At 30.2% G+C, this 24614-nt stretch overlaps 1 protein-coding gene across 8 annotated transcripts in view; it reads right to left on the reverse strand.

Moving 5' to 3' along the window:
* LOC117239736 (rap1 GTPase-activating protein 1) overlaps window positions 1–24614 on the reverse strand; it is a 250913-nt gene that overhangs the window by 4421 nt on the left and 221878 nt on the right. For all 8 annotated transcript variants that reach the window (XM_033505549.1, XM_033505552.1, XM_033505553.1 and 5 more), the window contains 3 exons: window positions 19832–20140; window positions 3261–3443; window positions 645–883 (listed from right to left, as the gene is read on the reverse strand). In XM_033505549.1, the coding sequence (XP_033361440.1) occupies window positions 645–883; window positions 3261–3443; window positions 19832–20140 (731 nt within the window). The remainder of the gene's footprint in view (window positions 1–644; window positions 884–3260; window positions 3444–19831; window positions 20141–24614) is intronic.

Below are 24614 nucleotides of genomic sequence, written 5' to 3' on the forward strand. Positions count from 1 at the left end.
ATTAAACAATGTATGCATTACCGCTCAGAAGTATCCGGATACATTGATCAATTTGTCTTAATAGTAGTGAATTTTAGCGAAGTCTAGAAGTTAATGATGGATTAGTAACTGGAAGTAACATTTGATACCTTTTTACGGAATCATTGAAATACCTCTTAGAACACAACAATAATATATTTTACCATTTAATGTATACAATACGATTACGTGCATTTACTATTTAAATATCATTGACATTATTAAATATCATTGATATTATTAACATTGACAGTGTATCAGTTTAGGTATTTAGAAGATCCTTATTAATCTGACTTCTAATTTAGAAATTAAAAGATCTATGGACAAAAAGCATGTTAAATAATAAAATAGTTCTATAAGGTTTGTCAATTATAAATACCGATCTTATTATTGCATATTGTCCTTTAAGAACTAATTTAATGATTAGAAAGGACTATAATGATTATAAGGAATAAAATCATTGCAGTTTGGATTATCCATAATTATATAAATGACATACATCACGTAGAAAATAAACAAGTGTCCAGATACTTTTGAGCGGTTATGTATGGGTATTTATTATTTTGTGTGTTATGCTATTTTTGAAAATATTTTTAATCAAATATCTTGTAACAAATGCTACCAACCCTTTGTGATCTTTCAAGTCGATTTTCTGACCCAATAAGTCAAGAAACTCTTGGAAAGCTGGTGTAATTTGTCTATTTCCAAAGAGTTGTTCTTCGGTAACTTGGCCGGCACGTTGGTGAAGAACACCGAATTTAAACCTCGATACCAAGGCATGTTCGTCATACCGTGCTATCAGTGTACCAGCACCGGAACAGACAACCGGCATCAGCGTGCTCACGTTCAGGGATTCGTTGATCGCCTGTAAAAAGAAACTACGTCATGCTCCACCGTGCTGATAGATTACGGTCTTTTTCTTTTACTTTGGGAATGTACATATTTGCAATCATTTTCTCGCATGGAATTATAAATAAATCTGTTAACATTATATCTTGAAAATTTAAGTAATTTCGAGAGAAAGTTCGAAAGAAAAATAAAAAATAATTTGTACCGGACTTTTCATGTGATACATGTGGCAATGATTCAGCTTATGATTAAAAGTTAGCATCTGGTTCTCTTTTATTGACCATGACAGTTGTAAGCAAAATCGTTGATAGTATTAAACCGTTTTATTCAAGACTTATCTGTTGTGCATTCCAGTCCTATGCATTGGCGTGAAATAGTTAACAGATAGAATTTTAAACCTTTGCATATGTTATTAATAGAAATGATATAGTAACTTGCAAAAAATTGGAAATCTAAAAATAAATAATATAAAATTAACGGATTCTCTATTTAAATCTGTTTAATTGAAATGGAATTTATAAAGTATTTATGTAAAATCGAAAAGTTAATTTTAATCTAATGAAAATATAGATCATCTAGAAATTAATATAGTAAACATTGATTAATAAATCACCGATATAATAATATTTAATATGTTAGAGATATTTTTATATTAAAAAGATTAAACAAAACTAAATTAAAATTTTTTTGTATTAAAAAATCAAACAAAAATGGGTACCTAACATATTTATTTTGCCAACCAACTTTTATTAAAATTACAAGCAAATAACATTGAATTCACAACTTGAGTGTTACTTCTTTTTTCAAAACGAAAGAAGCTTTCGCAACACTTGCTCATATGAAATGTAAATTTATGAAAAATCATTTGAATTGAAAATAAGTAACAAAATTATAAACAGTAACATTTTTCAAGCGATATGCATAAAATATGTACATATATGTACATATTTGCATAATGTAACATACAGCCTTGCAAATCTCGACGATTGTTGCAAATACCAGGAAGCAGAGACTGGAATTGCTACTTTATGGGTTCAAATTAAGGACAATTAGAAGCCTACAATTAAAACGCAGATTCGAATCAAGTTCTTGCAGTAAACTATTGAAACATTTATAAACAATTTCTATTGTAAAAAAGAAAAGAGATTTTTAAAATTCATAAGAAACATTATTATACTGCATTAAACGATCTTTCCATTACTATATGAAAATCTACTTTCAAAATGTTTACTAAGATATATATATATATATATATATATATACACACACAAGACCTGTTGCATTATTGATGTGACAATAAATAATAATATAAATTTATATATATATATATGTTATTACAATAATAAAGTTTCTTTCAGCTTTTCATATTTTTCTGATTGCGTCAATTCTCAAAGTGAATTTACTGTCTGGATACGTCAGCTTCTGTTTCAGTTTTAACGATTTTCAAAACAACAACTGTTTGAAAGTTTAAAACCCATAAACCCCTGTCTGAAATTTTCCATGATCAATTTATAAAACAGTTTTAAAATACCTCTAATTTCAATTCCTTATTTTCTTTGGAACTGGCACTAGTCCAAGTACATAATCATGAGAAAAGAATATGCCAGACACACTGCTGTCGAATTAGTATCTGATTATCCTCACAGATAAAAACAAAAGAATTGTGTTCGAAAAATTAAATAATGCAAATTTCCTTTTGCTGTTGATAAAAATTTTTCAGATTAAACAGCTTGCAATTGATAATTGATAATTTGATAATTGCAAATGATACATATTTATCATACAGACTAATGTAAAAGCATGCTTAATATTTTTTTTATTTGTACGTTCATATGATTAATAAATTATATGTATTAGAAATTCTGTCATACATAATTATTGTCCTTCTTTATTCGTAAAAAATGAATGTTACAAATTTATTCGACCTGAAAACTCACTCGTTTCGATATCGATATGCAAAATGAGTTTCCTTAAATCTCATCTTATCACTTTTGTTATAATCTTTATAAATTTTTATTACAAAGTTTATTTGCAATTTTCAAAGATATTCCGATATGCTCATTAATAATTTCCTACGCATTTTATACATACTTTTTAAAAATATATTATGTAGAATGTTAAAACAATATCTATCTTATTACTCATAATAATCGCTTACTGTCAGCATTTCTCTCGGTTACTTGACCTTCCATCACAGGCTCCTAATCACGAAAGGGTAAACAGTGCAATTTATCTGCTCGATAGATTCTAACAAGCGTAGGGAAACTCTGTATAATGGTAAGTACTCTAAAAGGAGAAATTCGCGCTCGGTGAAAGCATTAGACCAAAAGGGGTATTCGAAATTCCGAGTTTCGCTAAGGAGCGGGTTACTAAAAAGAGATGAGAGACTTCACCTTGACCATTTTCGCAGGTGATGGATTCGGGCCGAGATTCGCGGCCGGTACCAATTCGTGAGTCGAACCCGCTCGCAATCGCAACAAGACTCTCCAATGCTCCTGTCCAGCAACCGTCTCGGCCTTCACCGAGACGAGGACCGGCCCGTTCTCTCCGTCCCTTCCCACCAGATTCACGTGCTCCTGTAAAAGAAAAAAGTTCAAGTTGGTTGAAACGAAGCGGGTCTTTTTACGATCGAGGCCGACCATCGAAAGTCGCAGCAACTCGTGCGAAATGCACCAACCGCTGCTTTTGTCGGCCGGCTTTGATGCCCTTCTACGCCGAGTACATACACGGTGAAAGGTGCAACATTTTCGTGGTGGCCCAAACGGCGCACTTAAGGGTGCACGTGTCTTGAAAAGTCAAGAGAGTTACGATCAACGTATCGATTCCTTCACTTCGCTTCGGTATCCTTATATAAAAGATTCTGCGACACCGTGAAAACCATGGTACGATATATGAAGAACAGACGAGAAAAACACAGAAAAATGATAATACAGAAAGATATATAAAATATCGAGAGCACAGTACTCATTATGATATTTAGTAGATATTTGAAGCCAATATTTATCTAAGTTTCTACTTCAGTGTTCAAAGAAATAAAATTTCGCATAGAAAAATGCGGTCATTACACAATATTTTAGTATGACATAATTCAAAATGAAAACAACGTGTGACGTTCAAAAGGGAAAGTTTTTTTAAAAATAGATAAGTGGATGATGTTTTTTAGAAGCTAAACTAAAAATAAACAATGTTTTAAACATTTTTAAGGGGATTATAAACACACGTTTAGCTCCAAAATTAAATAGAAAATCAATTTTGATGACATAGGATTGATATTAAATTTTAAAACTGCGTCTCTGTCGAAAATGGGAAATTTGATTTATCATGTCTTCCCTCTAGCCTTCGCATGCATTTATTAAAAGTATAAAGAGCGTTTGCAATTTTCAAGATTTTGAAGTAGATGTTACAAACAAAAATTAGTCAGTACTTTTCCTTTAATAAAAACTCAGGCTCGCCTTTACTTTTTAAATGGTAGCACGCAATTCTTTTATCCAGTATTGTAGGTTGCATCGTTATAAATTTAGCAATGTCTTATGTTTCTTTTAGAGTACTTTGACGAGGAAGGCATTTTGAAATATAATAAAACTCCTTACTAAGACGTAAGTCACATATGAACTTATAAGATATCAAATGCATTGAGAGAGACAGAGAGAGATAAGAAACCTTAAGGAATCTTATATTTTCAAATGATCTTCTAAGCAGCTTATTCAAAGAAAGCGACTAAATGAGGCATCCGTGAAATTAGCCTGATATTACCTAAAAGAAGCCATACATATTTGACTCCCCATTGAACAAATTTGATGGTATTATAGTATTTTGATTTATTGTTGATTATAATATATATTTGTTAGATCACTGATTGAAAAAGCGTAGTGACTGTTACAAAATAAACACACTATATACAGTGATCTGGCAATAAACCGATCAACTTCTTCAGCATATTTCAGAAATCATTCTAAACAAAAAATATTATATAAGCAATGGATCATATTAATTCCTCTAGCGGGTTATGATTCAAAATACTAATATGTACTGTTTACATACTACTTTGAAATCGTTGTACTATCCTTGTAATATCCTCATTCTGACTGAAATGAGCTATTTCCTAGAGTATTTATAGTTTGTATTGATAAGAGTAAAACATTGGTTTAGTTGATGACATCCAGTTAGAAGACAATGACGTTAACACATAATAGCATTGCTTTGTTAGGGCCTGTTGCTTGATGGATAGGCAGCGGCCGAGCTGAAACATAACTCCCACGGTTAACTATCCTATTCTTCTTAAATTTTTTTGTGATGATGCAAGATATTTTTATATTATACGAAGTTTGGATTATCTTTATTGAGTTACTTTGATAATTGAAAAGGATGATATTTGACAACCAGCGTGGAATAATTAAATCAACGTATATCGCGACAGAAAAATAAAAGACGATCAGTTTTTATTGATATTCTGGATATTGATTAAAGAAAAAATATTAATTATAGAATAGTCAGACGTTACTTTTACCGTTACCGAAACTTTTTACAAAGTGGACTGAATTATCTGAATAATTATTGCGTAGTTATATATTGTAAATAAGAAGAATATGAATGAAAACGAGGTTCGATCCCGAATGTTTTTAAATATAACATATGTATAATATGTAACTGGTAATTTGTTAAACACGTGCAGCATTTTTTGACCAAAATAGTCCGGTAAAGAAAGAGAGTATATCTGCAAAATTTTTCAATGATAGTGTAAAATTTAAAGAAGCGTAGAAATTAATGATTGATAAAATATTATTCGACGAGCATTTACATATATTATAAGAGGAGAAGTAGGAATTCTAATAACTCAAGACGTAATTATGTGCTTGGATATATAAGATGTATGTTAGATGATATGATGCACCGTGTGTTTTGCGTTACATAATATGCACTACGGCGTAACACGTTGCAGTATCTCATTATCGTACGTTAGGGTAGCGCGTTACATTATATTACAGCACTTGAAGAGATACCTATGCCACTGTATCACGAGATAATAGAACCTATTAATAAAGATAGACTAATTAATTCTCTATATTCTCATATAGCTTAAGACCTATATTTTTTATATACTGTTTTGTCTATTCACTATTATACCACTATATTTTAATATTATATTATTATATTGTTAAAAAGGGATCTGTTTATAGCAATTATTAGTTTCTAGCTTTTCATATTAAATGGAGGAATTTTAAGATTAAATTATAAATTGAACTTCCTCAATTGAACTACTCAATTTCTAATTGAACTTACTCAATTTAATGGTATACTATTCATTTCTGGTTTATTTACATTATTAGTATACTACCATAAATTAATGTAAGTAATGTAATTAATGTAATTTATTTCTTGTATCTTCAAGTATCCTGGCCCTACTTTCGACTGTCTTCAAAAATGTATCAGCTATAGTACTTTTGGTTATCAGTTGGTAAATTATAATGAAATATATTAACAACATCTATTTATATTATCTCTTAACTGGTATGATACCAGTTAAGGTTGAATCATTGGAGACCATAATAATTTAGGGTTAGATTACTTAATTTTTGAATTTTTAATTAAACTAATATATTAGTATTGATCTCTACCACAGAGAATGTAAGATACAAAATCAAATTCAATATCCTACATTTCCATACTCTAATGTAAATTATGATAATCATCTATAATTCAATAATACTATTTGAGGATTACATGTATATTTGGAAAATCATTATCGATATGATAGTTACAGTTCTACGAGATGAAACCAGCATAGTTCATAAACTATTGTTTAATTTTATTATAGTAACAATTAAAAAATAAAAATCAACTAACCAAAATTCAAAGCAAATGAATCTAGAAAAAACAATAATAGTGATAATCTTCGTGCATGTCGTCACCAAAAATATAGCGTGAGCTGCTTGAGTGAAGATTGAGTATAGTGTATAAGATGTGGTGGATAAGCACACAAAGGGTACACCATCTGGAGATTCCAATAAACTAATAATTCTCAATGTTACCCTTGTCAGTTTAGATATCGTGCAGTGTATAGGGCTTTACTCAGTCCACGTGGCAAAATCAGTAAAAGAAAAGATTTCCTTTTATCGTCCATTTTTCTTTTTTATTTTTATTAAGCCTTTTAAATCATTTTTAAATATTAGTTTTGTTATTTGATATTCATTATAAAAAATTTGGTAAATATAATTTGTCTCATAAAGTGTGAAGTTATAAACATATATAGAACCTTAAATATATTGTATTTTGTATATTTTCTTATTTTCTTCTGTATACCTTACACTGTATACAGTTTCTCATAATTCCTTGTTATAATTTCTGTTATATCGTATAATCGATATTTTTCTCATGTATCTTAAACAGCAGATTGACATACAATGCATTATATTGAATAATGTACATAAGAAAGTACTAACATCAGAATCTCATGGGAGATCTAAAAACTTAAAAGGAAAAAACGATTCTTGAACCAATATTAGCTATTGTGATAGAAGACATCAAACAGGTTATTTTCCAAGTGAAATTCTATTTAATTTCTAAACAAAGACCTGCTGCATTGATGTACGTTTTGAAAAGATGTCTCACGACTTCAAATTTTTTCCTAAGACCGATTTGCGACTCATGAAAGCGTTTCACCGTAAATATATTGTGTACTCTTGCAACGAGAACAGGATGCGTGCACGCATGCACGCACAATGAGCCCACAAATCTACGCAGTGACGCAACCATCAAGGAACTCCTATTGCATGTATAAAACGACAAAAATACTTAGTTACTTATACGTAATTCGATCCAGTCGTCACTCGTGATTACTTTGCATAGAATATTCGAAGAATTCATAATTTTAATTCGGACGCACGTCTAATCAGATATCTAGTGTCGGAAATATTTGATAACAGAATGTAACCCATTAATTTTATGTGTATTATATCATAATAGATATTAAATATTAATAAAAATAGTTTCATAAGTATCGTTAATCCTTTATAAGCAGAAGTTTGTTTGCTTACAAAGAAAGAGATTGTAATTGGCTAGGAGATTATGCATGTTTATGCATTTATTAGAAACTTAAGAGGGATGCGACATGATATTATAGTATTGTAATGTGGTAAGTAAGAAATACATTTTTATTTATGTTCTTTTGTTTTGGTTGCCCCTCACGAAAATACAAATTTGCACAAATATATTTGCATAAATATGTACACAATCTATTGATTAACGATTTTTAAACAAATTTGAAATTTAGATACCAATAAATAAATCGTTTAACGCTAATATGTTATATTAATGAAATAGGATAATATTTATATAGATGAAATAAAATAAAATTATTAAAATACATATGGATATATACATGTAGTTAGCGTTACAAAATCAAATCATACAGCTACTATAGCATCGTTCATAGATTGTTATGTATTTAAAATATTTTAGGAATTTTGACAAAAATGTCTTTATATTAAATTATATTCCAATTCTATAGAATATTTGTCTTTCATTCATAAATTTATTTATGTTTATTTGCAATATAAATTTGTATTATAATAGCTATAAAATCAATAATTTAGAAAAAATAATGTCAAAGGAAAGAGACAGAGTAATCATAATGCACAAAAAATAAGATAATATAATGAAACATACCGTATGAATATTAATTAAATACAATTATACATAATTGCTTGTTTGTATTTCTATAATTTTCTATATAAATGTAATAGGTACTGTAGGCGAGATACTAAAGATAATTGTAAACTTTACTATTGTGTAATTGTTATACAAACAGCAATAAAATAAACTTCTATATTAAAATGTGTGAAGTTTACAAAGATGGAGTTATATTTAAGAATAATTAAGCGGTTGTTGAGAAAAGCTTTTATGTTCAAACATGGAAGTACTGATAACACTATCTTTAGCCACGATAATATCGACGGGGTACTGCGTTTCCTTTTTCACATAATTAACTGTATTCAATCGAATTCTATTGACACTCACCTGTATGTTTCTTTCGTTTCTGTTATTTTTAGGAATTTTATTACGGAGATAGAGAACGAATTTGATATCAAAAGACAGAATAAAAAAGAACAATAATCGACTTTTCAGGGAATTAATTTTCATCCACATCAAAATATTACATAGTTTGATTTCTATAAATAAAATTCAAGATTAACTATTTAGTTGAACATATAGAATGTAAAGAAATTTTGTGGTAAGAACAACATTAGTTCTATTTCTGCAATTGCTTCGTATCATATTTTGCATAATATGTTACAAAGAAACAGTAACAAATAATTTTTATACAGCGCAAATTATACTTAAGGGTCAGATCAGCAAACATGTTCGTCAATAAATTATTTCGCAAACTTCATTCCTTTTTTCATTTTCAGATCTTATCACAAATGTTACTTGTAACAAATATATGACCATTCCTCTCTCCGGTGATTTTTCAATCTCTACATGAGCGACATATAAATATAAACAATGCGTTAATGAACTTGAATGACTAATACATTGTTTGAATGTATTACTGTGAATGTGTATTACTGTGTATTTACACCATTTAAGTATGTTAAGGGCATCTCTTGTGTTTGAATGATATCTACTAATGAATGTTGGAGAATTTCTGTGTTTGATGTTTACTCTTCGAGAGTTGGAAAATGTCTGCTTATGTCTTTTACTGAGAGAGTCCGAACCTTGCTTTGTATATTCAGGATGCGTGCTGATTGATTATCGTTAAAAATGTAATTTTCCAATCAATAGCACCCTAAGTGACGTGATCGCTCTCCACGTGTTCTTACTACGCCGTCTTCTACTATGTGTGGAGCTTTATCTAAACTAACGCAAGACGTTCAGTTTTTCAGAAAGGTTCCAGGTCAGAAACTTCAGCAACTGTTACTGTTATGTATAAGTACATATGTGTTTCTAAATTTCCCTCCGGAAATACCAAGTATATAACACATCCCTTACTACTCAGTACGAAAGAAACTAACGATAAGATTCTAAAGAATATGCGGTTTATTACTCTATAATATATGTATATATTAAGATTAAACTAAAAATGAGCATTTTTTACGAGCACGCTACAGTATTTACTAACGAGACTTCACGTGCTTCTTTCGTGTGTTCCGGACGGAATAATAAATTTTCGAAACTGGCAAAGACATGTTATATATGCTCACTATACTGTGTTCGAAAGAGTTTTGATGAGAATGCTTCAGAGAACTATATTTCAAGAAACATGCTCACGTACATTATGCAAAAAGTATTCGTTAAAGTCAAGTAATGCGTAAAATGAACAAATAGAAGTATATATGTAAATAAATAGATACTATAGAATGTTTCAAGGAGGTAGACCAAGTTATAGTTTTAAATCAGTAGAAGATAAAACAAGATTTTACTAGCCAACACGAAAATCAAAACAATGGATTCGAATATGTCTGCTTTGGAAATGGATACGTTTCAACAATTTGTAGGTCGTATTTCTTTAAATGCAACTACATATTTTTTAATGCACTGATACATTTCCTCATTCTTTATAAAAAAATGTTAAAGTACTTATATATCTTGAAACGATTACACAGTTCAAAAAATATATGGGTGTATTAATTTTAATTTAGCAAAGTAGTATCTGAATTAATAAGCTATCAATGACTGAATTTGTTAGTAGAATTTAATATCTTCTTACAAAGAAAAGTCTATCAAAATTCACGTTGCTTCATGGGAAATTCCCTATCTTTTATCGTTTTAGAAGTATGATTTGATCTAATTACATAGGATAATCTGTAACTATATACATACATGTATACAAATGACATGAAAATATTTAGCTTCATAAAGATTAGTAGCATTAAAACATACGGAAAAGAAGTATTACAGAAAGAGACACGTTTGTATCGAATTAATCATTCGTAATTACAATATCTACTTCCACGAGTTCAACAACCGTAAACACTCAAGGCAAACCAAGGTTACGTACGATATTTCTACAACTCTTATCAACAGCAAAGCGTACAAAAATTTAACGTTAATACTAGCTAACTTATATGCACACTCTGTTTTTAATCAATATTGCTTCGTCTCGCTATCAACGAGTTTAAACATGAGCAAAATTTCACCGCATTCCAGTTCGTAATAAATAATTTCGGAAAGAAGTTCATACGTATAATAGTTGAATAAACTCCATGGCAAACGGGATGCCTTAATAATTTGCGTTATAATACGCGTCGTATTCGAGCGAAAGAGTTAATTAGGTGAACGATATTTTATACAACGAATGTATGTACATACATTATTAACGGATTGGTTGGCGGGTAGAGCATTCTAACCGACACTGTCCTAGGTCTTTCCTATATGAAAGAAGAAGAATATGTGGCATGTTCTTAGATTCGAGCTAATGCAATAGCACGAAATATTCCAGGAAGTAGAATAATAGCAATCTTTTTAATTATACTTTTAATTGAAATAATCAGATTTATCACGAACAAAGTCCATGCTGTGTGGTTTCTTTTCTTTCACTCCTAGTATCGTGTATCACGTAGCTTTGCAGGATTATGCTATCACTCATTTCTTTGCATCGTGATGTTAGTGTCTTCGTAGATTCGAGTATAACCTCTTTTATGCGTTAAAAAGTTGCATACATATTTTTTCTTTCTTTCTTTTTGCCACTTGAATGTGGAATTGGAGCGTTATAAGAGAAGTTAAAGTACGTACATACTCCGTAAAATATACTAGAGAATGTCTACACTTTTCGAGAATGTATTTTGCTTTCTGTTCTTCTACATACAAGTGTATTTAGTAATATGTAGCACGAGGAAATATACGAGAAATACTTTTTAGATTCTGGCAAAATTGCATTTTGTATTTTAAATGGTACTGAATTCGCAAGAGAACATACATATTTATATTTCTCTACTATTTATTACATCCGCTAGAGTTAATTGCCAATAAAGCTTACAACATGCAAAAACGACTCGTATTACACTATGTGCTCAGTTTCCTGTGACTAGATACGAGAATGATTTACTTTTCATAATTTCCTTGTTATACGTAAAAATACACCTTGTATTTAAATCAAATAACTTTTTTGATACATATACCTAATACTCTTACATAAGTTTCTGATTATTTTGCTACGCAATAATGGAAAATCATTTATGTAAAGAAAACATATACATATGATGCAACGGTAAATCGTTAAAATAGAATATAATTCCCTATAAGGTAAAAGTTATAAAGTTAAAATTGTATAAGATGTTAGTACTACTGTATTTGAAATAAATAATACACAATATCAAACAATTTCTTTGCTGTTACTCTTAACTCATCTGTCAATTTTTGAATTAAAGCTATGTTAAAATTTAAACACCAAATAAGCATTTAAATTAATATATATCATGATATAATATCTTCTATAGAGCTAAATAACTGCCATTAAATAAATTGTTTTCAAAGTTTCATAACTCTAAAAATATCCGAATGTTAGTAGTTATCAAACCTGTTTACGTAATAGGATGCTAGCAAACATGCATATCAATGACGAATTAGTAAAAATAAAACCGAATATTATACTCAATGCTAAATTGATTAGAATAAAATGATTAGATTAGATAAATGATTAGAATAAAAATTGAACTGTGAGTGTTCTTTTTTCTCTTAAAATTTTTTCATAATATATAATCATTAACATTATTTTCTTATCTTTCCGATGTTAATAATTGACCTACCCGATACGATTCGGCCATTACTGATAGAAGCTACTCTGTCAACATGCATAAAAAAATATCTCTTTCTCCCCATTTTCTCTCTCGCATGTGCCCCTTCGATTCGGTTATCCGAGTAAACTACGGTTATCGTATGTGGCTGATATATTTATGATGATTCTCCAAGCGCTTTACTATTAGCTATCGAGACCCGGATATTCGAGGAAGATAGATAATGGGAGTAAGTAATTGAAGAAAGTCTTAATAATCCTAATGCTTTTAGGATTGTTTAAAAGAATCTTCGTTGCTTCATTAACAATACGACAAATTATGATCTAAGAATCTCTTGCAAGATAATTTTATTAATTGCTTTCATTGCTTTATTGAATTCAAAAAATATTTAAATACGATGTGCTTCAGGAAACGGTAGAAAAGTCGATAAATATATCCTATAGAATACATGCGAAGTATTCAATGAAACAAATAATGTTTGACGTTGTCAGATACTGTATTAAAGTTGAAGAAATTATTACCAATTACTATTTTTGTATCTCCCTTTCCCATCATACAGACATATATTTTTCTTGAACGTTTCAATTTTAATCATAATTAGAAAATTTTGCGTCACCAAATGTAGGAAGCAAGATATTAAAAATAAATAAGATAAATACAAAATCGTTGCATCAGATATGCACTGAAAGAGATGACAGTAAATGGATGGTTGGATAAAACGGAATGGAAGAAATAGCGCTCATTATTTCCTAGAAGAGTAGAACAGTAAAACTGGGAAAGAAATAAACATATCAGTAGCTACAATGCACCATTTCGTATACTAATTGGAGAAGAAAATTGATCTAACCATTCTCCTAACAGTTCTTTATTCATCACTATTCGAAGTAATTTCCGCGTTACTTTATGGCAATTACAGGCAAATGTTATTATATTGATATAATTGTGCAAAATTATAACTGGATATGTTAATTAGTAAAATTAAAGTGTCTATAAATGCATTTAATAAGAAAAATTAGTATATTTCTTATTAAGAAATTGAATTTAAGCAATGTTGTAGCTGTTGTTTTCAATTAAAGGACAGTTTTTAGTTAAGCACAAAGTGAATTAATTAAACAATTCAACTAAATGGTATAACGTACTCACTGATTCGGCAAACAGATAAAAACAATTTCATTTCATTAAAAAGAAAAGAATGTACTTTAAGGTAATTCCTGAAAACACTTCCCAAAAGCACAAAGTTGTTTCCTCATGAATTCCGTCTTCACGACTCTATGAAATTTACAATAGCTTAGAAACTTTTCCTCTTCCTTTGTCCGCTAAATTTATGTACGAAAACTTTGACTCCCCTTATTTTTAAAAAGCGAGACACTTGAGAGATAAAGTATGCTACTTTATTTATTTTTATGAATTTTAATATCAAACTTTCAATCTATGTTTCTCTGCGTGGCAAGCGAAAGTAATATTGTAATTAATTCTTCGATCACTTCTAGAATAATTAAATTAATGTAATGAATAATTAAAAACTGTTTCTTAATTTGAATTTATATTAAGAATTATTTTTCTAGAAAAATGTCCTTATGTAAGAATAACCCACAAATAATAAATCTAAATAATTAAACCGTTTGTATATAATACATCAGCTTTCATTCTACTAAATATCAATTTAATAATTCGAAATATGTATGATGCGGAAAATATCTATATTATTGGAACAATAAACTATTTTAATAGATGCACGATTAGGATTATGAGTGAAAATACTCGGTTATATAAATTATTGCAATAACAGTTTCAGTGATCTACAATCAACGAGAATACAATTATGTGTACTGTACAAAAAATAAACGAGAGATCTAGAAGTACAATTTGTAATAGATCGGAAATTTGATAATCGAAACTAGCATTAACTCCAACTTCGAAATAAACATGTTTCTCATTAATTTGTAACAGTAAAGATAAATCACTATACACGCATGAGTCTCTCGGTATTCTCCAAACAAAAACGCTCAACACTTAATTATACTTTATTAATTCCTCATTATACCTTATTAAATAGAACGTTTACTCGCGATTTCCGATATTCTCACGTCACAGAGGAACGATCGGCGCACGAAAGCCCATTGGAAAGGTAAAGAGAAAGCGAGCAGTTATATCCTTCAGAATTCCGCGCGGTCTCCCGACATTTCAATGAAAACCGCACAAAGCTATAAAAGAAAAACCCCGGAAGAAGCGGACAAAAACAACGCAACTGAAAGAGCCTGACCGTAGCGTAGCCAACGCAGAGTTAGTATCTACACAAATAATTCCGCGTTGGAAAATGAAGGACGAGAGAGGAGGATGATGAGCAAGAGGGCAAACGGAAGAAAAGCGGAGGTACCTTAAAAGCAGTTAAGGATGAAAATCAGGGATGTTGAAGAGAGGAGGCGAGGTGAGTTTCTTCTTATATAGGCATTGCTTGTAGACTATGAGAACGTTCCCACTCCCACGCCCGAAGTACTCTTTTCCTTCACCTGCGCCTCTTTCCTTCTCCTTTTCTTTCTACCTCGCTTCATCTTCCTTTTCTATCCACCTTCATGATTCCTACGTGTGTAGAACGCTCGCATTCGCAAGCCGTACTACAGGGTGATTGTAAAGTAATCTCGCGTTTTCTTATATTACGCAGGAATAAGATCGAGATTGCAAACCAACATAATAAATTCATAAAAGAAATCAAATCCGTAAGATATTTATGCAAAATCCGCAAATACGTAAATGCCCGGATATTTGTGTAGTGTAGATATATAAGAAGACGAATGAAAGTTGGGTCTATGTTAAGGTCGATGATACTTATCCCAGACTGGTACACTGCAGCTGTCTTTTATCAAGATGAGACACTTCTTACGATATGGAGTGTATCTTTTATTTTTTGTGTGGAATGAAAACGAGAAGTTTCAGATACTCACTAGAGTAACTCACAACAGCATTCCTGTACAAGTTTATTTGTCTGCTTTTTAGCTTGATCCTTTTTCTCTCTTCATTAACTATGTAATTTTATTAACGTTGTTATTTAAACTAATTTTAGTGATTCAAGCTTGGATATATTTTGTAACAGAGATACATTTATACTCTCTATGTTTATTTTATCAATATTTTATTACAGGAAAATAGAGTGAAATAAAACAAAGTTAAATACAACGAAATATGCAATATCACACACATAAAAATAGATTAATATCGTTACGTTATCATTACTTTGTAAAAAAATGATGCGAGTAGATGTATTTTTTTATCTAAGGATCAAATTTATTTTCTAATCACCCTGTATTTACCGAGAGCCATCATGCTTTGCAGCACGCATAGTGTTTTACATATGCATGTCTTGCCCATTAATCGTACTTGGAGCAGTTGCGGGAGAAACGGCAGAAATTAGTTCTTCGCGTGATATTTTTCAAAATGCGTGCAAATTTTGCAATAAAATTAGAATTATTCGGTTCAGCGATCGACGTTATCAGTTTTTCCAATTTATCTTTAGCGACTGTATAACCAAAGGAATTAAATAGATTTAATAACTTTGGAATGTTAATTTTAATGAATGAATAGTGTTGTAACACGACCGAGATAATTAGCACTTAAAATAATTCGCTTAATTGTTACTCAAATAAGTTAACTGGGACTTAAAATCTCGGTTAAACGAACTGTGAAACGATCGCTCGGTGAAACGATATCAGTCGAATATATTTTTCACGTAAAATCTAATTTGATTTAATTTATCTTTTTTATTTTCCATTTCTATCGGAAAATGTCAAAGATGCTTTGCTATTTTTATACGTCTTTTATTGATTAGGCTTAGTAATGTAATATGTAGTAGAAAATCATCTTGTAAAATCACCGCGAGCCGTATGAAAACCGTGCTGCTCATTGAATTTCAAATTTTCCATTTTACAATTTTTCAATCGGGCTGCTTCTTCGGAATAAATTTCGATACTCGTTTCCGTAAGTTTGATATACTCGTGCATACAAGTATTTCAATGATTTTCCCATTGTATATGCATCTTTGATCAACATTCGCCTCTTTTTAATCAAACTATGTAGATATATTGTTCGTTCCCTCAACTGTATTGGGTGCATTTGCGCTCATAAATATAAGAACGTGTTTCCATGATTCTGTTTATATTCATAAATATAAGAACGTGTTTCCATGATTCTGTTTAAATAACGCCATTACTCTTGGGTACAATGAAGTAATTAGCAAAAGGATACGGACGGTAATGTTCACAATCATCAGTGCTTGCTTCAACCTGCATATCTAGGCATTGTTTCAGAGTAGAATGACTAATCGGCTCAAGGTACACTGGCTAATCGTTATAATCTTATAATTTCTTCTCAACACTGCCCAATCATTATGGATTTAGAATTTTAGTAGCTACTCCAAAGCGATTTCGTACAACGTGTAACCATAAAATGGTAGTAAAACATACACGATGGAATTTATATTCGACTAGTTAAATTAATGGGCTAATTAATCTACAAGATCGAGCATCTATCGAAAGACATATGCAAATTAGTACAAATTATTGGACAACGAAGCTTTATCGGTTCGCAATTCCAAAGAGATACGAAACTTTTAGGAAATCGGTATATCTTGATACATTTGAACATCATAGGCATCAATCGATAACCAATATTGAATTCATGTACGCAATACAGTTTATGGAAACCTAAACACGTTTCCATTTTGCATTATTCGCGTATCGTAGTATTAATTAACTTCTGTAACGTTTAAAGTTATTGTAACTTTACGGAAAGAGGATGGGGTGCAACCAATGTTCCCTGCGATGCTAACGTATGAATTTATTTTTTAGGTATGCGCATGCATATATTCGCTATAATTTTACGAAAACAACAATATACGACAGTATAATTATAACTTCCATAGCCTCGGTATTTTAGGGAATGCTTTGCGAGGAATAAATATGTATAATAAATAATGAAATACATTAAAAAATTAGAATTTTATTGCAAAAAGAAATTATTATATTTAAAGCAATTTATGATTAAAATAAATTACCTATGATAAGCGTTCGAGTTCTATTAAAGTATAATATAATAGCAAATATCAACTAATATGTTATGTAAGTTTATTTGAAATTATCGGATATTTTAAGGAAACTAAGTGATATTTTTATATTTTACGTTTGCAGATATCACATGAGAATTAAGTATAACGACTAATCTTTTTATTGATCAATGTTTCGTAAGAGTGCTCGTGAAAATTGTACGTTTCTTAACGCCACAGATTGGAGTCGTTGCTATTAAAATTCTTAAATTTATTTTTGATTTAATAGTATAAATAAAATATGATTCTATTAAAAAAATAAAATAAGATACTTTTGGCAATTTATATTTATGAATAAATAAGTATTCTTCTGAATACCTTATATATATGATAGTTAAGGAACTTCAAAACACATGATGTTTAATGAAATGTTTCAATGAAATTGTATAAGAAAGCTCTATTTTCGCAAAAAATGCGATTAAGTAATGTCATAATTGTAGTTTAAACAAGAAACCTTTCAGATATTTTATATATAAACTTATCTCGTTGTACTTCCTTTATTGAAACCTATTCAAATTCGTCATGTGACGAAACATAAATGAATATGCATAATGAAAGTAATGCATATAAAATTGTAAACATTGTACTCCGAACGAAAAACAATTTCATAGGACCAATTTTCGATTCATATTTCGTTAAAGTAATGTTCAATTAATACTTTATAAGACTTTAATTTTCAGTTATAATTTCATAAAAATACTTTCCTACGCTCGCACTTTCGACAACAGTGTAATTAATTTATTTCAAAAACAATTAATTTCGTCTGTTATATATCGTATAAAAAAATATAAAAAAAATTGTAATACTTATTACACAATACTAGCAGATTCTACACAATCTGAATGAAAGTTCAAACGGACAATGAAATACTATAGCGCAACTGAAAAATTTGAAATTAAAAACATTTTGTACGTAACATAATCATATTATATAAGAAAACATTTATATTTACAGAATTGTTTACATTTCCCTTTCTAAATTTTATACCATAAAAATGAATAATTGATGAGCTAATATTATTTTCAATATAATTAAAATTTAACTGGTTTTGCTTGTTTGCAAAACTTACGTACATATTCCAACACGAAAGTGGTAGTAAATTACAACTTACGCTAGAAGTCGTTAGTAATAAGCATGTAGCGTAGTCTGGAAACCTGTATCTTATTAAATAGTGAAAGAAGTATTTGAGTGCATACATATATAAGTATACTTAACATCTGATATTTAAGCAACGCCTAGCATTTAAGTTCCATAAAAATAAAAGTGAAATGATATATAATAAAATTATTATAAGTCTATAATCACATTTTCTTTCTCAGAAGATCAGAGAGTTAAAAAATTATTTTCCTCAATCCTGAATTAATAATAACATATATCTTTCAGTACCTAAAAAAAGCAGATATTTACTTTATATCTTTATAAATACTAAATAAACACCTAAACAAACATTGAATATCTCCGTAAATTGTAATTTTACGAAAAATTAATTTAATTTATACTTGAAAATCTAAACACCAATTCACCATGTACAAATTGTTTCTGTCTTCGTGTTTAGTTTATTGAAAATCATTTTCTTACATTTATACATTAAAATTATTCTAAAATCCCCAACTTTTTAACACGGGCATTACATGGAATTACTCTCTATATTTCATACTTTTCATTGTTTACGTTGAGCTTTTAAAGGTATTAAGGGTGTTTTAGTAATTCCTCCAAGAATGAAAAGAATCTAAATATAGGAAAAAGCTCCATAATTCACATTAGAAGAAGCTCCACATCAGTCCTAAATTTAATATTTAGAAAATGAAATAGGTTAAAGTTCTGTAACTGATATATTCGTTTCAATTAATATGCCTACTCTGCTTTATTCAAAGTAAGTATTGTTAAGTAATATTACTAAATATTACTAAATTTATTATCATTTTTTAATTTATTTTTTAATTTATTAGAAGCCTGACTTGTGGTCTGTAAAATTTCACTAATAATAGTTCAATCGTGCAAGTCGGCCCAGGAAGTATTTCAAAACAGTATGAACAAAACAGAATCTGATAAAATGGATATAAAAATAAAATTCACGATTAATATGTTAAATGTCGAAGAACATATTAGAGAATATACTCGTACATAATTTACATACCCTTCCAACGAAGAATCGCCTATAGCATTTGGCTGTATCATCTTGGTCTATCCTGGGTTGCCATGCAGGCTGCGCCGGAAGTAACGCCCTGCCAGCTGAGTCCAGGGCGTGTCGATGATCGGTACCGTCGACCCAGTATCCAGGCGGTGTCACCACAAGAGGTGGCTGAGTTCCGGAAGTGGCTTGCTGAAGCGCAGCCTCCATAAGAGCCCTGCCAGCGGGTGCATCGCCAACTGGTGACGGGGATGGCGTGGGTGTGTGATTATTCTGATTACCAGGACTCGACGCTGCCCTGTCCTCCCTCGGGGTCTGTAATCACGGCAGGCCAGTTCGATATGAGCTCAAATTCACCTCCAATGTAGTCTATCTTTTAAAAGCCCTTTCAGAATTTTAAATTGAATCGTTAAGAGATCTAGAACTTTCCGCAATTTAAGCCACTCTAATAATTGTCATTTTCGCATTTTGCTATCTTTAATAATACCCCGAAGAAAAGATTAATGGTGCAACGACTAAAAAAGCTTTTATACCAGAATATCAGAAATATAGAATCAAATATATATGAAGCATTTTTTAACTTGCGGTAGTTCTTCTATCAAAATTCTTACTATTTGTGTTATTTAAATTATGTTGGACATTGTGACTTATTAAAGAAACGCATGTGAGCAATTTTACACGTTCTTTCTCCTACCATTCTTATTAAATCTATAAAGAGAATCGTTTAATTTATGAAACCAATTAACCAATTAAAGCGCATAATACAATTCCGCGCATTGTATTATAAGATACAGACATACAAGACCTTAAATAAGGTATTAAAGATATTAAATAATTTCAATTATAGTATTCGTCTATTCTTCTTATACATATGGCTGCAGAGGCTCACAAAAGTATTTGAGCACTAACCATAAAAAATTTTTTTATACATTTTTAAATAAATTTTATTTATGTGTATGTTGTGTAAACATCGTCTTCAATATATGATAAATTTTTAAAATGGTCCCTCTAAATACTCCAGTTTATTAATATTAACAGTATTTAATTAATATAACGTTTTATATTATATACATGTAGTTAATATGACTGGTCGTTTAAATACTTTTGTAATCTTTGGAAAGCATACACTTGCGCTGAATATATCCTGTTGCTTCTACATATATATTTAGACTTGTTCCAAACTTTATTAATAGTTTAAAATGTTAAAAATGTTTCGTATAATATAAGTACATAATATATCCATAACAGGTTTCTACAAGTGTTCGAATCGGTTCATAAGTAAATATATATGTATGTACGCACGATGCAGTTCTAAATATGTACTCAATCGACATTGAAGAAGAATATTCATTTATTTTAGGATATACGACGTAAACTAACTGTACATTACGTGTACTTGCCATAAAATATTGCTGAACGGTTTTGTTGGCCGCGGGGGAAGCAAGCAATTATTCTTCTTTCTTCTCGCTTTCTTTTTAACTATTATTATTAGAGTACCGCGGCTGGCGCGTATATTTCTTTATTACATATGTGCTTTTTAATGAATTTCATTTGGCATTGTTACCAGCAATACATGTTGGTCCTATACCATTAACGTATGGAACTTCCACACTCGCTTTCTATGTTTCTTTATCGTGCCACCCCTTTTACGGAACTTTGAATAGTTTCAGTTACATAAAGAACCAGAATAGGATGCAGTCAATTAATGCCAACTACATATTCAGTGTAACAGACGCGAGCAAATGATGTAACAAACTAATTAAAAACAAATTGATGAAACTCCATTTTATGCTGTTCTGGATTCATTAGTGAATAACATTCGTTTGATACGTATACCGTATAGTAAATATAATACATATATTACATTTTGCCGAATGAAATTTTATCGTGTTGCTCGTTTTATAATGTTTTTGACAGTCGATACGTTCTGTTCTGTATATGATGAGAATGGAGAAGAATTATTTGTTATGTATTTTTGTCAAATAACGTTGAAATTGAAACATTGAATTTGGACAAACGCTACGTTAAGTTGGATATATTAAACGTAGTAATTAAAGAAAAAATCCGGAATTAGTCAACAAGTACTATTTTTTAATAAGACAATATTAGACATTGTCTTATCGACAAAGTGCAAGCAGACAATTCTAGGTCTTAACTGGGATGTTCAATCTTAATTGCCTTACTCATCGCGTATTTTTGCATCTACGAATCTTTTATCATGACAAGAAATCAGATACTCTAGAAGTCTGTAAAAGCTTCAAAGAAACCGCTAACGGAAAAGATAAGTTAAGTGCAAAATATAAATAAAAAACATTGATACTCGTTGTACTATTATTTCGAACCAAATTATGTTCTACGTACAGTGACTCAAGTTAATAATATTTTTAAAATCGAGTAATACGATTATGACTGAAGCGTAAACAAGGAGAGTTTACATATCTTACTATATAAAATAATTTTTTTTATTAATCCTAGTCTAATTCACAGCGAGCAGAAGCGATAGTAAGTAACAGTAGGAAACAAGAGAAACTTGGGTTGAATGTAATTTCACAGCAATTACTCAACTTTTACTCAACTATGTAATCGCTTTAAATTCCTAACGTATGCAGGGACTCGCGTTACTATCTAGTATTCTGTTTCATTCTGCGTTAGCTGGTACGTTACATAAATAAAAGTGCACTTTCATACAATTTCAATCATGTCGCAACGCTGGCACTGAAGCGATCGATCGATCCACCGGAAGGGAAGAGGCAAAAGAAATGGTCGTATTGCAGGAAATCGGAATGTCTTCGACAATTCCGCATGTTCATGAAACCAGAACGACTGAATGGTTTCTCGGATTGAAAAAGAAGGCGAAGTAAGTGCATCGATGAATGTCAGTTAACATAAATGTCAGTTAACAATAAATAAACAGAAGGCGATTCGTTATGAAAAAATAAATAAAAAATGTGAAATAAACATTTATCATTCGACGTTTAGTTTTCGAGAAAAGCAATTCTACAAAACCGTTGCGTATGTACACACTAATATTTCTATTTCTCCTCTTTTAAATCCAATAATTCATGAAAGTCATGTAAACGTTGCATTAGAAAATTTAGATATTATATTAGAAGTATGATAGATATATTATTTGAATTATAGAACTGCTCAGCGAGCCTTACTTTAGCTATATATACACTACTGAAAATATTTATTGTATGATTCGATTGTATGATATTAAAAGTATAATAATCTAATACGAAATTCGTTTTCTGCCCGCTTGTATAATACATTTGCCTGTTGAACAATCTGATCCCAATCATACGCAGATTTCCTCCTTGAAGTATCTCGAATCGATTAAAAAATGTCGTATTTATTTCGAATTAAGAAAAAATTGATCGATCAAACACATTTTCCTTTTTATAATTTTCTTACTAATATTTCTTTGTTCTGCTCTATTTTGGTACAAATACATAGTGATAGCTAAACTATGGATGTTTATCGCAAAGGATATAAGCATTATATACGCAAAAATGTACAAAATTCATCAAATATGAAAAAATATATAAATATTCAAAGCAAGCTACTTCTCATAGTATGAACAGATGAAATTAATTTTCATTTAGATTCCTATCATTTTTTTCTTGGTTAGGTATACCTGTCCACAAAAATATGAATCTGCATAAATATGCGCAGTTTAGTGGTAACGTATATGTATAGCATATAAAATATGGCTTCCGGTCGACAGTAAATTATTGTTGTTAAGTTTATGGAGAAATTATACGCGGATTTTCAATTACGTCGTCTCAAATCCTTGTGTCGTTCAAGGGTCTGCTATACCATATTTTCAACCGCACTCGGTACAAATATTCGGTCTGTGTGTAGTTTGTAGAGCAGTTATGCTGTTATTTAGAATGTTATAAACTATTTCTAATTCTAAGGCAAGATAAAGACTACTGTTATATGACAAGATAAAACGAGTTATAGCATAACGCTTGTATTGTAACGCTGTAGAACGAGGCTATATAACACTACAGTATGCTCCATTTACAAACGATACACTTTTAGTTTTACTCTCAATTAGATTTAATAAGTAACGTTCTGTTAGACTTATTACACGTATGTATTCCTTTGTTGTATTCTTTTCATGAAAAATAAAACCATTAAACGGCCTTATAATTACATATGTGAAATTAAGGTCGATATTAAGGCAGATGTAATTCCTATACGTTCTTCTCATTATGATATAATTGGTGATATGAAAATTGTAAATAAGAGAAAACGAATGATCGAGTAAAATGCGTAGCGATACCTTGCGAAAAAATATTTGATGAAGCAAATAACAAGTTATTGTGTAAGTACGTAGTATCGCACAATTCCGTAATACAGCTAAATACTTTGTCCTAAATTGGTTATATACATGTGTCTCGGTATACAAAATGTTATTCGATGTAATTACCCCATCTTAATAAATTATGTAAGTTTACTTTGATATGGAAACAAAAAAAGCTGTTTATCAAAACTATGCTTTGTTTTTCAGCAAAAATATTCCTTTCACGCCAACTATTTGTTAATATCTAGAACAATTTTTCAAGTAGCTATAAAATAATCAGTATCATTTGAAAAAATTAACGCCACCAACGTCGTAAATAATACATTCAGAAGCAATATCGTAACGTTATGAATCACAGATGGTCTCGTCGCGATCATAATCGTAAATTTTCATCTTTCGATCTGCTAATTCCAATTAATTGCGCTATCTAGCAGAACCTATAGTGCGAAAACGACAGTATACATCTCTACCAAGCAA

Source organism: Bombus vosnesenskii, unplaced genomic scaffold (genome assembly GCF_011952255.1).
Source record: "Bombus vosnesenskii isolate JDL3184/JDL3185 unplaced genomic scaffold, Bvos_JDL3184-5_v1.1 scf7180000014105, whole genome shotgun sequence".
In the NCBI taxonomy this organism is placed as follows: Eukaryota; Metazoa; Arthropoda; class Insecta; order Hymenoptera; family Apidae; genus Bombus; species Bombus vosnesenskii.